Source organism: Phocoena phocoena, chromosome 15 (assembly GCF_963924675.1).
Source record: "Phocoena phocoena chromosome 15, mPhoPho1.1, whole genome shotgun sequence".
Taxonomy (NCBI): Eukaryota; Metazoa; Chordata; class Mammalia; order Artiodactyla; family Phocoenidae; genus Phocoena; species Phocoena phocoena.
Window position 1 is genome coordinate 25,300,191 of NC_089233.1, and position 14,274 is coordinate 25,314,464.

Here is a 14,274-nt window from a genome sequence, read left to right on the forward strand (position 1 = left end):
CAAGGGATCCAAAAGAGCCAAAACAATCCTGAAAAAGAAAAGTTGGAGGACTCACATTTCCCGACTTCAAAACTTACTATGAAACAACCATAATCGAGACAGGCATGAGGCTGAGCATATACAGAGATCAATGCAACAGAATTAAAAATCCAGAAATAAACCTGATTGATTTTGACGAGGTTGTCAAGGCCGTTCAATGGGAAAAGAATAGTTTTTTCAACAAATGGTGCTGGGAAACTAGATAGCTGCAGGCAAAAGAGTGAGTTGGACCCTTACTTCACACCATATACAAAAATTAACTCGAAATGGATGAAAGACCTAACACAGAGCTAAAACTATAAAATTCGTGGAAGGCAACAGAGGGGGCAAAACTTTAGGACCTTGGATTTAGCAATGGATTCTTAAATACGACCCCAAAAGCACAAGCAACAAAAGAAAAAATAAACTGAACTTCATCAAAAACTTTTGTGCTTCAAAAGACACCACCAACAAAGTGAAAAGACAACCCACAAAATGGGAGGAAATATTTGCAAATCAAAACTCTGATAAGGGACCTGTAACTAGAGCAAATAAAGAACTCTTACAAATCAATAAGAAAAAGACAACCCAACCATAAAAGGCGCAAAGAAGACATGCGAACGGGGTAAGCACATGTAATGCTGCTTAATATCTTAAGTCATCAGGGAAATGCAAATCAACACCAGGATGAGATACTGCTTCACACCCGCTAGGATGGCTATCACCAAAAAGTCAGATAACAACAAGGTCTGCAAGGATGTTGAGAAATCGGAACCCCCATACATGCCCCTGTGAAGTCCCCTCCCACTTGTAACAGGATATTGCAGAAATGATGGAGAGAGAGTGTCATTCCCAAGATTAGGTTGCAGAAAACACTGTGGCTTCTTTCTTGCCCTCTCATGGATCATTCACTCTGGGCAAAGCCAACTGCCGGGTCAAGAGGACACTCCACCAGCCTCCTGGAGAAGCCCCCATGCTGAGACCTTGCCAACAGCCAGCACAGTCTTACCAACCATGTGCAATGTGGAAGCAGATCCACGGCCCCAGTCAAGGCTTCAGAGGACTGCAGCCATGACAGACCTTGAGCCAGAACTACCCAGCTAGACCCATCCCAGACCCCGGACCCAGAGACCCTGTGTGACATAGTAAATGTTCATTCTTATTTAAAGCTGCTACGCTTGGGGGTGACCTGTTATGTAGCAACACATACAGCTTCCCTCTCCCAAAATGCAGTCAAAGCAACCTCCTCAAAAGGCCAAACGTGGGCTCCATCCCTGAAATGTGCACCCAAGCTTCATCCCCATCGTCCACCCGACACAATCGCCCACTGCATGAGCTCACTGAACATCGTTTAATCACGGGGGATTCTTGCCTCTCCCATCTAAGCCACATCTGACCATTTGGACCAACTGAAACGCCCTCCTGGAGACCACAGCCTCCCAACCTGCCTTGGAGGGGACGCCCTCCTCCGTCCCCACTCCAAACCGTGGGCACTGGTCTGGGCTCTGTCAAGTCGGTATCCTTCCCCTCGATGCTCCTCACCCCAGGAAAGGACCAGAAACATGGGAATCATCCCTGAACCCCTCTCCTCCACGTTCCCAGCTCTAGTCAGGCACGTGTTGTGTCCATCCCGCTCCCGGGATGTGTGCAGTCATCCATCCACGCTTTCCATCGCCACAGCCTCTGACCCATGCAAGTGACCATCGCCGGGGCCTCCTCCCCACTCCCCCCATTTCCTTCCACTTTCGTTCCCTAACAACCAAGTCCCTGCACGGCAGCCAGTGGGATCCTCCTAAAGTGCATCACCCCAACCTCAACGCCACTGCTGGCCTCCCACTGCATCCAGAATAAAGTCTGGGTGAAGTTGTAGAATTTCCTACGGCTGCTGCAACAAATTAACACAAACTCAATGGCTTGAAACAACACAAATTTAACATCTCATAGTTGTGGAGGTCAGATATCTAAGGTGGCTCCATGTATCTTTGGGACCCGTCAGCTGTGGAAGTCTCCCTTCCTAGCCATGGAAGAGCACATTCTTGTTTATTGGCAAAGCTGCCACTATTTAACTGGTATCAGATTCTGACTGGCACAAGTAACATTCTTCACTTCAAAAACCTGGAGGGCACTGGGTTATTGGGCAAACATCTAACTACTGTTCAAATGTTTCTAGGAAGCTGAACTAATTGTTCCAATGGATGATGGAAAATATAACAAAATACCAAGATATCCAAAGCAATATGGACAAAGTCTTATTTAGCATCCTGTAGTACACTGCCAACTGTCATTTTATTTATTTATTTTTTTGCGGTACGCAGGCCTCCCACCGCTGCGGCCTCTCCCGTTGCGGAGCACAGGCTCCGGACGCGCAGGCTCAGCGGCCACGGCTCACGGGCCCAGCCGCTCCGCGGCACGTGGGATCCTCCTGGACTGGGGCACGAACCCGCGTCCCCTGTATTGGCAGGCGGACTCTCAACCACTGCGCCACCGGGGGAGCCCCACCAACTGTCATTTTAAATCTCAAGTATGGTATTTAAAAGGAGAATAAAAGAGTGCTTCCTTGCTATATAAATCAAATGCTTGATTTGTACAGATTAAAAGAAAAAAAGAAAAAAGAAATCTAAGGTGGGCCTGCAGGCTCCATGGGAGAATCTGTTTCCTCCTTTTCCAGCTTCTAGAAGATGCTTACAGGGACTTCCCTGGTAGCGCAATGGTTAAGAATCCGCCTGCCAATGCAGGGGATGTGGGTTCAGTCCCTGGCCCGGGAAGATCTCACATGCCACGGAGCAATTAAGCCCATGCACCACAACTACTGAGCCCGTGCTCTAGAGCCCACAAGCTACAACTACTGAGCCCGCACACCACAACTACTGAGCCCATGTGCTGCAACTACTGAGCCCGCATGCTGCAACTACTTAAGCCTGTGCGTCTAGAGCCCATGCTCCACAACAAGAGAATCCACTACAACAAGAAACCCGTGCACTGCAACAAAGAGTAGCCCCCGCTCACCAAAACTAGAGAGAGCCCGCACAGCAATGAAGACCCAACGCAGCCAAAAAAAAAAAAAACCAGCCCACACACCTGGGCACGTGGTCCCTGCCTCCACCTTCCAAGCCAGCCACTCAGCATCTTCTCTCTCTCACCTCCTCCTTATAAGGACCCTTGTGATTATGACATCAGGCCACCCCAATAACCCAGAATAGTCTCCCATCTCAAAATCCTGAACTGAATCTCATCTGCAAAGTCCCTTTGCTAACATATTCACAGGTTCTGGGGATCAGGATGCGGCCATCTTTTTTTTGGGGGGGGGGGGTCATTCCACCAACCACAGAGGATTATTTCTATTTTTCGTGTTGTCAGTGTCACTGCGTAAGCTCTTTCCCTGCTCACTTTACTGACTTCCCCTGAAGCTGGGATTCTGGCAGGGATTTTTAGTATGATTTCATTCAGCACACACATGCCCTCTTGGAAAGGAGGACAAGAAGGCAGGACCGGGGGGCAGGGAGTGGCTGAGTCGTTCCCCCCTCCGCATTCATTTTCTGCAACACGTCCTAAGCTGGGCCCTGGCCCTGGCCCTGCCTGGGTTGCCACTGACCCAGGCTATTTTCTGTGGCCAGGAGACGGGCGGCCAAAGGGCCAGGGAGAAGGTCTCAGGAGGGCAGAGAGGAGGAAGGCTCAGGCCTGGGGGGAAGGGGTCTAGAGAAGTGGAAGGGACCAGCTACGGCCGAGTCAGGAGAGAAAAAATACCCAGTGAACAAGAGCCCTCCAAGGGAAGCTGGCGCTCCTGGAGGGTGAGGAAGAAAGCAGGGCACCTGAATGGTCTGGCTGGGAAAGAAAGGAAAGTTGGAGAGGAAAGGTCTGAGTCAGAAGAAAACTGCTCAGGACAGGGGAACAGGAAGGGGTGGGGAAGCTGGAGGCTGGGAAGAAAAAGGAACTTGCTCACCCAGGGGATTTCGATATGGGCAAAGGTGCCCATTGCTCTCTCCTCCACGAATGCCCTGCTCTGGGCCAGGCCCTGGGGAGAGCCCCACCATCAAGCAGCCCCATGAGAGAAACGGATCAGCCGTGTGAGGGGGACTATCATGGGGGCTTCCTGGAGGAGGGGACATCAAAGCTGAGACCTGCATGATGAGGGATCGAGTCTACTTGGGGAGGGAAAGGGTGCTCTAGGCAGGGGGAACAGGATGACCAAGGCCTGGAACGAAGGGATTTTGAAAAGAGGTGAGGCAGCCCTTCCAAGAACCTCAAGTAACCAGAGCAGGGCTGAGAGAGCAGACTGGGAGGTGCGTGAACCAACCAAAGGGCCATGAGGAGCTACTTCAGGCTTTGTTTGTCATTTGTTAAACAAATAAGATCTCTAATGTTGAGGCAAAGGCAAAAACCTCAAACTTATAAAGATCATAGCTCAATTAAAACTAAAATTTCTGGATGTACTCTGAGCACTGTCTTTGATCCATAATACCCAGTATAACACAGAAGGGCAGATTTGACCTACAATTGTAGAGAATGGATTTTACACCCTTAACTCACATTTTCATTCTCCTCAGAGCTCACAATATACAGGATAACAGTTTTGGAAACCACAGATGGGCATGGCAGTCACCTCCCCACCCCCACCCCTCCAGCCCCGCAAGGAAAGTATAGCCCTGGCAGGATTTTGACCGTGCTGAGCACAAATACAAATGACTCAAGATCATTCTTTCCCTTTTTGTTGTTGTTGTCGTAGAGTGCTTTTTGTTTCTCAAAAACAGGCTGTCAAGGGGGTTTCTCACCCTCGGATGTCACAATGACTGGGCCAGAAACCAGACCCTCTTTGAGTACAGGACCATCCCAAAGGAACAAGATCCTACCAGGCATCCACACAGGTGAAGAGCCTGCCTAAAATCACCTAAATCTATGGGGGGTTTTGTCTGTTTATTTGTTTGTTTTTGCCACCACCGACGAGAGCTTGTGGGATCTTAGTTCCCCCTACCAGGGATCGAACCCGCGTCCCCTGCAGTGGAAGCACAGAGTCTTAACAATTGAACAGACAGGGAAGTCCCCAAATCACCTAAATCTACACTCTTAACTCCAGCTTTGGCATAAATCCATACACAGAGTGTTTTCTGTTTTTTTTTTTTTTTTTTGCAAGTTTAAATATACCTCGATTTTTTTCAGAAATGCAGTGTGCAAATTAAGTTCTGTTCAGAAATTTGCCAAGCATGAATCACCACTTTGCAAAACCCTGTCCATGAGGGTGATGACGGTTCTGATCTCCACAACCGCAAGACTGGGTCGGTCAGGATTTGCTGCTGCCACAGAGAAGGCTCCACTTACGAGCACTCAGCGATTCTTCATTCTCTATTCTAGCATGTGCCTGAGCGTTTACACACAGACATACGTGGATGACGTTTTATTACAAATCCCTTGCCTTTTAGTTCTCTGTTAAAGTTGAGCAAGAACACTTTGTTGATTTTTAAAGTAAGATACATGAGTGGGTTATTTTTATATATTTCCTGAAAGTATATTTAAGGAGGTGTTACAATATCTCTATTACTCAAGGGGGTAATGAGTCTGAAAGGCTGGGAACCATAGCTTAACACCTGTATTTTGGAGCATTTTGTTTTCTTTGTTTTTGTTTGTTATTTGCTGCTTGCACTCCTTTATGAAATAGACACAATTAAGTAAAATGGTCACCCTTTCTTTAAACACTACTGCTTTTTTATATATTGCTTTATTGGAGTATAACTGATGTAAAATTAAGTTCACACATTTGAAGTGTACGATGTGATGAGTTCTGACATATTTACACACCTGTCAGACCATCAGGGAAACCAAGATAATGAACAGGCCCATCACCCCCAAAGAGCTCTCCTCTCTGAAATTTCTCCTCCCATCTCACTACCTCCCCCTACCTCAGGCAACCACTGATCTGATTTCCATCACTACAGACTTCCTTTCATTTTCTGGAATTGTATATAAATAGAATCACCTAGTATGTACTGTTGCCTGGCTTCGTTCACTCAGCATAATTATTTAAAGATTTTCATGTGGCTGAGTGCACCAATACTTCATTCTGTTGTTCTGCTCAGAAGTGTTCCCTTGCATGGATACACTGGGATTTGCACATCTATTCACTTGTTAATGGTTGTCTGGGTTACTTCCAGCTTTGGCCATCACACATAAAGCTGCTATGAACATCCCTGTACAAGTTTATGAACATATGTCTTCAGTTCTCTTGGGTGTACACCTAGGAGTAGAATGGTTGGGTAGTATCATAACTATTTAACTTTTTAAAAAAACTGCCCAAGTCTTTTCCAGAGCCACCAAACCATTTTATAGTCATTCCAGCAGGAACCACAGTCCAAAATGGCCTTAACCTATGGGAGGCCTTAAGTCGAGAAATTTCTACTCCATTTTGTTAAACTCAAAATCATCTAATGAAAACCAGTGAGGCACTGGATTTTAAAACCCAAAGGTCAGGGGAGCAGGGGAAGCAGCTCAGACCTGACTCCTGAGAGGTGCCACTCAGGGGTGAGGAGAAGAACTGGGGGCGGAGTGGGGGGGGTGGAGGTTGAGACCCAAGGCCAAGAAGCCAAGGCAGCCCTGCCCAGGCCGCAGTCACCTGCTCCCCGGGAGCCCTGGGGCACCCAGCAGCCCAGAGCACAGGACTCTCCCCTCCCCACCCATGCCCACAGGGATCACAGGGCCGGATGTGGCTCACGCCTCTGGGAACAGAGCCACTGACCCATCTGCCCCTACTCTCGCCCCACAAACCACCTTCCCCAGCACAGCCTAACTGGTTGATATAAAACAGAACTCCGGGCACGCATGCCGCTGCCCTGTGTAAAACCCAGCGGTCTTCTCACCGCATTTGGGATCAACCCCTAAGCCAGTACCATAGCCTATGAGATCCCTGCAAACACTTCTCCTACTTTATCTCCTCCTGTTCTCCCCACCTCTCACTCCACTCAAGCCATATGGGGCCCCTTGCTGCTCCATAAGAATGTCACACTCACCTCTACCTCAGGACCTTTGCACTAGCTGTTCCCGTGAAACGGAGAGCCCTTTCCCCACATTTGCACGCGGCTTACTCCCTCCTTTGACACGAATCTCTGTTCAGAGAGGCCATCCCTGACCACCAAACCTGCATCACCTTCCACAGTCACTCTCCCCCTCATTTCCCTATTTAACCTCGTCATCACACTAAGGCTCTTCAAAGTTTCTCAACAGTGTGTGTTTGACTCCCAACTCCCTGTGTCCCACACGGAATGTAAGTAGCACGGAACAAGGAGCCTGTCTATCTTGTTCCACTCTCTGAACCCCCAGGGCCTAAACTGCAGTCAGCATATCAGCAGTAATCGACTGCGTCTGCTGAACGGACCAACGAAGGGCCAGGCCCATGATGGAGCTTTATGCTGTACGGCCAGTCCTCTTCCCACGAAGCCTCACTGCCAGCCCCTCCTACAACATCGCGGCAACCGGCTCACGGCGTGAGCCCCATGGGACGGCACGGTGGGCATCCCCTGCCACCCAACGTGGGAAGGAGACGGAGCCAAGCAGTCAGCGAGGCTCGGGTAACTCAAGCTGAGGACGCAGCCTTCTCATCAGGAAGGAGGCTGCAGGCCAGGCCGAAGGAAACCAGAGACCCCACTTCTGCCTGAGAACCTCCAACTGGGTCACAGACGTGGGACCCGGCCAGAGCCGTGTGTGCACAGAGCACCGGCCGTCTCCTCACAACGCCCAACCACAGAGGCTCAAGCTCAATCCACCTCCCAAGGGACAACTTCTCCTCTGTCCGTGGCCACCCGGAACGGGCCATGGCACAGCCTCACAAGTCCTCTGCTGATGTCCTGGTGGCCAGCACAGATGTCCCACATTCCCATCCACAGCCTCGGCCTGAGTGAAGACCTGGAACTCCTGCAATGGGTGAGGAATCAGACCTAGAGCCTGGGCCTCTCTCCTGGGAGGCCAGCTGCTCTGCGGGGCCACACACCAGGCTGGGCTCTCATCAGCCAGCTCTCCAAGGTGGACAACAGGCCCAACCCCGTAACGACAACAGAAGTAATGACACCGTCCCCTGCCACCAAATCCCTCGTGATTTCTCTTCCAGCTCCTCTGGACGCAGGATGCGTCTTATGTCAATGTCACGTTCTGGTTTAATCGGCAGCCGTTTCTCTTTCTCACTGGTGCATAAAATAACGATGCATCGCACAACTGATGACGTCCTAGATTTGATGAAATAAGGTATGTGCTGGGGAGGCCCTGGCCTGATTCCCCAAATAACCCGATGACAGAGGTCGGGGTTGGCATGCAGCTCTCATCGGCGAGAGTCTGAAATCCTGGACACCGAGAGTGAACCCTGATGTAAACCACAGATTCGGGGTGACAATGCTGCGTCAATGTGGGCTCACGGGTTGTCACTCATGTGCCCCTCTGATGGGGGATGCTGACAGCAGGGGAGGCGCGCACCTGTCTCTGCACCTTCTGCTCAGAACTGCTGTGAACCTATAACTGCTCCAAAAAATAAAGGCTGTTGGAAAAAAAAAATCCAGTACAGCCCAAATCACCGTCAAATGGGGGTTCTTAGGCTGAACACCTCAAGAAGTAGTTGACGTGGCGTGTTGAACCAAAACATTTAAAACAGCAAGAACATTCAGGATGCCAGATGCTCGGAGAGAAGCAGGGAAAATGAGACTGACTCGGGAAGGGCAGGGTCACACAGCCAGGTACACGCGCGCCAAGGTCACGGCAAACAAAATGGTTCTCCCACTTGACATCTTTCTCTCTTCTTTCCTACCCAAATTGTCTTAGCTACACGTCAGACTCTACGCATTCTGCAGATGAGCAAACCATGGCTCGGAGGAGGGAAGCAGCCCTCCCAGGGCCATGAAGCTAGTAAGAGGTGGAAGGATGGAGCTATGGGGTCGCCCCAGTGAGTGCCCAGCTTCCCCGGGGCAGGATGCCTGGCACTTACTTTCTGGACTTTGCACATTCCTTCTTCCAGTTCTTTACCAAAACGGGCACAACTTGTTCTGACGTATCCTCCTTATTCAGGGACCAGAGGTCAGTGCTCTCCAGGGGTTGGCGGTAGCCCTGGACCATCATCCTGTGGCCGAAACACAAGGTGCGAGGCGATGAGAGTCAGAAGGAGGAGGACGACGACCCTCCCCGCCACCACGGCCATGCGACCGAAGGCGGCCGCAACTCAGGAATATCTCAATAAGGAATAATGGACATGTGGGCACATTAAATCATTATTGCTAATTTTACTGTTAGGTCACCCAAGAAAAACAGCCTCATTTTTAGAGATACATAGAGAATATTTAGGAGGAATAGCAGGATGGCTCTAATTTACTTTAAAAAAAATTTTTTAAGGCGAATATGACAAAGCATTAACCATCGTTAAATCAGGTGATGAGTTTATTGAGCTTTATTAAACTAGTCTTTCCGGTTTGAATACTTTCATGATAAAAAGCAAACCTAATATTTTAACTTGTTATTTTGAAACATTTCAAACTCAGAGAAAAATCACAGGAATCTTACAAAGAATTCCTGTCTACCCTTCACCTAGTTCACGACTGTTAACATTTTAAGTGTGCTGTATCTGCCTCTGTCTCTAGATACATACATATGCAAACACATACAGGCAGAGCTCAGAGATACTGTGGGTTCTGTTCCAGACCACCGTGATAAAGTGAATATTGCAATAAAGCAGGTCACAGGAATTTTTTGGTTTCCCATATTAAAGTTATGTTTACACTATCCTATAATCTATTAAATGTGCAACAGTGTTATGTCTAAAAAAAACAACATACAGAGCTTAGCTTAAAAATACTTTATTGCTAAAAAATGCTAAACATCATCTGTACCCTCAGCGAATCCTAGTAATAACATCAAAGGTCATGGATCACAGATCACCATAGTCATTATAATAATAATGAAAAAGTTTGAAGGATTGTGAGAATTACCAAAATGTGACACAGAGACACAAAGTGAGTGAATGCTGTTCCAAAAATGGCGCCAACAGACTCGCTTGATGCAGGGTTGCCACCAACCTTCAATTCGTAAAAGACACAGTGTCTGCGAAGTGTAATAAAATGAAGTATTTCGGGGCTTCCCTGGTGGCGCAGTGGTTGAGAGTCCGCCTGCCGATGCAGGGGACACGGGTTCGTGCCCCGGTCCGGGAAGATCCCACATGCCGCGGAGCGGCTGGGCCCGTGAGCCATGGCCGCTGAGCCTGCGCGTCTGGAGCCTGTGCTCCGCCACGGGAGGGACCACAACAGTGAGAGGTCCGCGTACCGCAAAAAAAAAAAAAAAAAAAATGAAGTATTTCTTTTTTCTGAACCATTTCATAGTAGGTTGCAGACTCTACACATCTTTACCCCTAAATATTAGTGTGCATTCCCCTAAGAGAAAGGACATGCTCTGACATAACCAGAGTACAATGACCAAAATCAGAAATATGAGCCTGGCTGGCATGACCTACAGTCCATATTCAAACTACACTGTCCTAGCGCTGTTCTTTAACGGCAACTGAAAAATAGTTAAGTAAGACAAATATTAAATTAAAAAAAACCCCACAATGTTTGTAAAAACCTATAAAGACAAGGAAAAATGCTTGGGGGTTGGGGGCAGGATCTTAATAATCCCCAGCAGGATGCTGACAATGTAAAGAAAAAAATGTGCAAATAAAAAGGAGGGCGAGAAGGGGGTGCATTGAGCTGTGGACGGCGGCTGCCTCTGATGCTCTGTTGCTATTGGTCCACACTCTCAGCCACTTTTCCTACGGTGCACGGGCATTATTTTTCTCATGGGGGGAAACAATGCCAACAACAGTAATTACACCTAATGCAAAAAAACAGCCAAACTCAAAGCTGAGCCAAGAGCGTGCAGCTTCTTGCCCAGGCCAAGCCGTCCACAGAGGTGCAAGCTGTTTAGGTTTATGCATTTATCACATGAACGTGGGGTCAGGGTGAGTGTCTCTGAGACCCCGGCCCAGGGGAGGCACACTCAGGACACAGCCCCATCGGAAAGGGCAAGGGAGGAAGAGCAGGGGCCCTAGTGGCACACTCATGGCCCAGCAGCCGCCCGAGGTTTGGGGACCAGGACTTACCCTGTGATCCACCAGAAGGTGATCCTGGAAAGGAAGGAGGCGCTGGATTCTGGGCAAGGATTCTAGTGGAGAGAAAGCACAGGGCGGGGAGCAAAGGGGAAATGAATGGTTAAACTTCTCATCTACGCCAGCTCTAGGCAGGGAGCAGCCAGCTGACTGCTCTTCCTCCCAGTGGACCAGCGGCCAGTCTCACACCACTGATTTTCACCCCGAAAGGGCTTCCCTCCTGAGCACCAGTGGCCTGGAAAGAAACACCTGGCAGCTCCTCCAGTTTTACCCAGTAACTGTTTCCTGAGTGTCTGCTATGTGTAAAAACAGTACAATGCGTCCCATACCTGCCTTATCTTATATCCCCACAGCAACCCAACAAACACGGCCCTACTGTTGTCCCTGCTTTAGTTCATTCATTTGTCCATTCAACAAGTATTTATTGAGCATCTACAATGTGCCAGGCACTCAACGATGTACTAGCATTATCTCATATCCTCACAGAACCGTAAGTGTGGTATTACTAGTATTCCTATTTCTTTCATTCATTCATTCACTCATTCAACAAATATTTTCTGAGCACCTACTATGTGCCTGCCACCTGTACACAAATCTGAACAAACAGACATAACCTTAAACCAGGGCAATAACACCACCTGCTAACACTCTCTGCTAGCTAGCTCTGTTTTAAATGTTTTACACAAATTAACTCATTTAATCTTCATAACCACGCTATGAAGTAGGTAAAAGCATCATCCTCATTTTGTAGTTAAAGACACTGAGGGGCAGAGAAATGAAAAGACTTGCTGGGGGTGCCAACAGCTAGAAGCAGCGGAGATAGAACGTGAGCCCCAAACAGTCAGTGTCCAGAGACAGACATTAATCAAACGATCACGTGAACAAGTACAAAACCGCAACTGTGACAAGGATCATACCCCGAAGGCAAGTCAATATTACCAGTGAGATCACTGGTATCTCACTGGGCTGATCTAGTTGACACAGGTCAGGAAAGGCGCCCCTGAGGAAGATGGTCAAGCTGGGGAAGGAACTCTACCATTTTTGTAACTTTTTGCGAGTCAAGTTATTTCAAGATAAAATGTTATTAAAATTTTTTAATTCCTTATCTTTCAGAGATACATACTGAAATGTTTACATGCGATGCAGGGTAAATAGTCCATGGTGGTCATTATACCATGCTGTCCACATTTGTACACATTTGAAAGTTTCCATCATGAAAATCTTCCCCAGTGAGTCAAACAAGAAGCCTGGGCTGAGAACCACGAGGTTTCACTCTGGGGGCCATGAGGCATGGGGAGGTTCCAGTCCTACCAGCCCGGGAATCATCTGGGGAGCTTTGTAAACACAGGTGCTGAGAGTCCCAGCCCAGACCAACGAGATCACTCTCTCTGGGGCTGGGGCCCTGGCATCAGCATGTCTTTAATCAGATGCAGCTGGCCCACAGACCTACATTCTAAACCAACCTAAAGCCAGATGGCCCTGGGTTCAAATCCCAGCTATGCCATTTTCTAGCTGAATGACTTTGGGCAAGTTCTTTCACCCCAAAGTCTCAGTTTTCGCATCTGGGAATTGGAAGCGGTCAGTCCCACTGCTCAGCCTACCTCATGGGACTGCAAGGAGGGACAAGTGGAATGAGGTCCATGGGACCTCATTTTTCCAACCTAAGGCCGCAGCATTATTCCTGGAGCAGGTGGTGGTATTTGCTTTGTAGGCTGGCTTTTCTTCCGGAAGTGGGTGGGTTGTCAGGGAATCGCAAATACACTTCAACTACAGCCCAGTTCCCTAAGGCGCTGGCAGAGAAGGGGATGGGGGCCGGATACAGCTGGCAATGACTCATTTATTTCTTAAGCAAATAATGAGGGAGGATCTGCTTATACGCCAGGAGGTGGCTAAATACATCCAAGACTGAGCTACGCAGGAGAGACAGTGAGGTCCCGGCCCCGTACTGCCTCTCGCCTCGGAAGAGAGGGACAGTAAGCAAACCAAGATGCAAATAAATATACAACTATACACGGTGAGAGCTGTGACAACAACAACAAAACAGGGTCCCGGCGGGGGTGGGAGCCGGGCTGGGGGGCGTCCATGGGTGAAGCAACATGAAGCAAGGTGGTTAGAGGGAGGTTTGAATCCCAGCCCTGCCACTTACTAACTGAGGGGCCTGGGCCAAGTTACTTGGTGATGATGAGATTAAATGAGATAAAACGTGTGAAGTACTTACACGACAGTTCCTGGTGCAGAGTAAAAGCTCAAGCAATGACATTAGCAGTATTAACATGAATACTAATGGTAAACACAGTAACAAGTCCGCCATTTCCTGCAGACCGTGACACACCAAGAACTGTACCAGACGCTTCACATCAGAGCTGGCAAAGTCAGGCCCACAGTCCGGCCACTTGCAAAATAGTTTTATTTGGACACGGCGATGCCCATTCATTTCCGTACTGTCCACATCTGCTTTTGAGCTACAGTGGCAGAGCTGAGTACTTGCGACCGAGACCATGTGCTCTACGAAGAGTAAAATATCTACTATCTGCCTCTTTCCAGAAGAAGTTGGCTGACCCCTGCTTACGTCAGACCTCACGACACCAAAGATGGCGATCCTTAAGGGGAGGAACTAGAACTCAAACGCGGGCCTTCTGCCTCCAAATCCAGCCTTTTTTCAGTCTTGGCATCAACACAGAGTCAGCCCTGCACAAAGAAGCCCAGCCAAGGGGGCGAGTGGGGGCTGAAGTGCAGCTGGTCCTGGGCCTGGGGGCGGCAGGACTGCATTGGCTGAAAGGACGCAGGGCCTTTCTCGAACTCATCCACCCAGAGCGGGCCAGATGCCTTTTTCTAACCTGCACACAGGCCCGGTGCAAACTGTCAGGGTGTCAGGCTTATACACACAGCGGCCTCACAAATCCTGGCATTGTTTCAAAATCAGGCAAGCCCAGGTGTGGGTCAAGAACAAAGCAACCTAGACTTATCATGACCATTTTGTAAATGTATAGAAATGGCGAATCACTATGCCTACAGCATTGTAGGCCAATTATACTTCAATTGAAAAAAAAAAGGGACATGTAAACACAGAATTCAAACAGGTCTGCAGTGAACAATATTTACAACTGTTATAATGATGCAAACACTAATTACTGATGTAATTTAAAGTATGATAAAAT

The 14,274-nt window shown here is 48.5% G+C and overlaps 1 protein-coding gene and 1 non-coding gene across 2 annotated transcripts in view; one reads left to right on the forward strand and one right to left on the reverse strand.

Annotated features, from left to right (window-relative positions):
• The window catches only part of ABCC1 (ATP binding cassette subfamily C member 1 (ABCC1 blood group)), a 91,725-nt gene that overhangs the window by 62,720 nt on the left and 14,731 nt on the right, over positions 1–14,274 (reverse strand). Inside the window, exons 5-6 of the mRNA XM_065892768.1 lie at positions 11,111–11,172; positions 8,972–9,103 (exon numbers count right to left, since the gene is read on the reverse strand). Of these exons, the coding sequence (XP_065748840.1) occupies positions 8,972–9,103; positions 11,111–11,172 (194 nt within the window). The remainder of the gene's footprint in view (positions 1–8,971; positions 9,104–11,110; positions 11,173–14,274) is intronic.
• Positions 1,989–2,119, forward strand: LOC136135754 (small nucleolar RNA SNORA24). Its single transcript, XR_010656599.1, has one exon. It is a non-coding gene; the product is annotated as a small nucleolar RNA SNORA24 (small nucleolar RNA).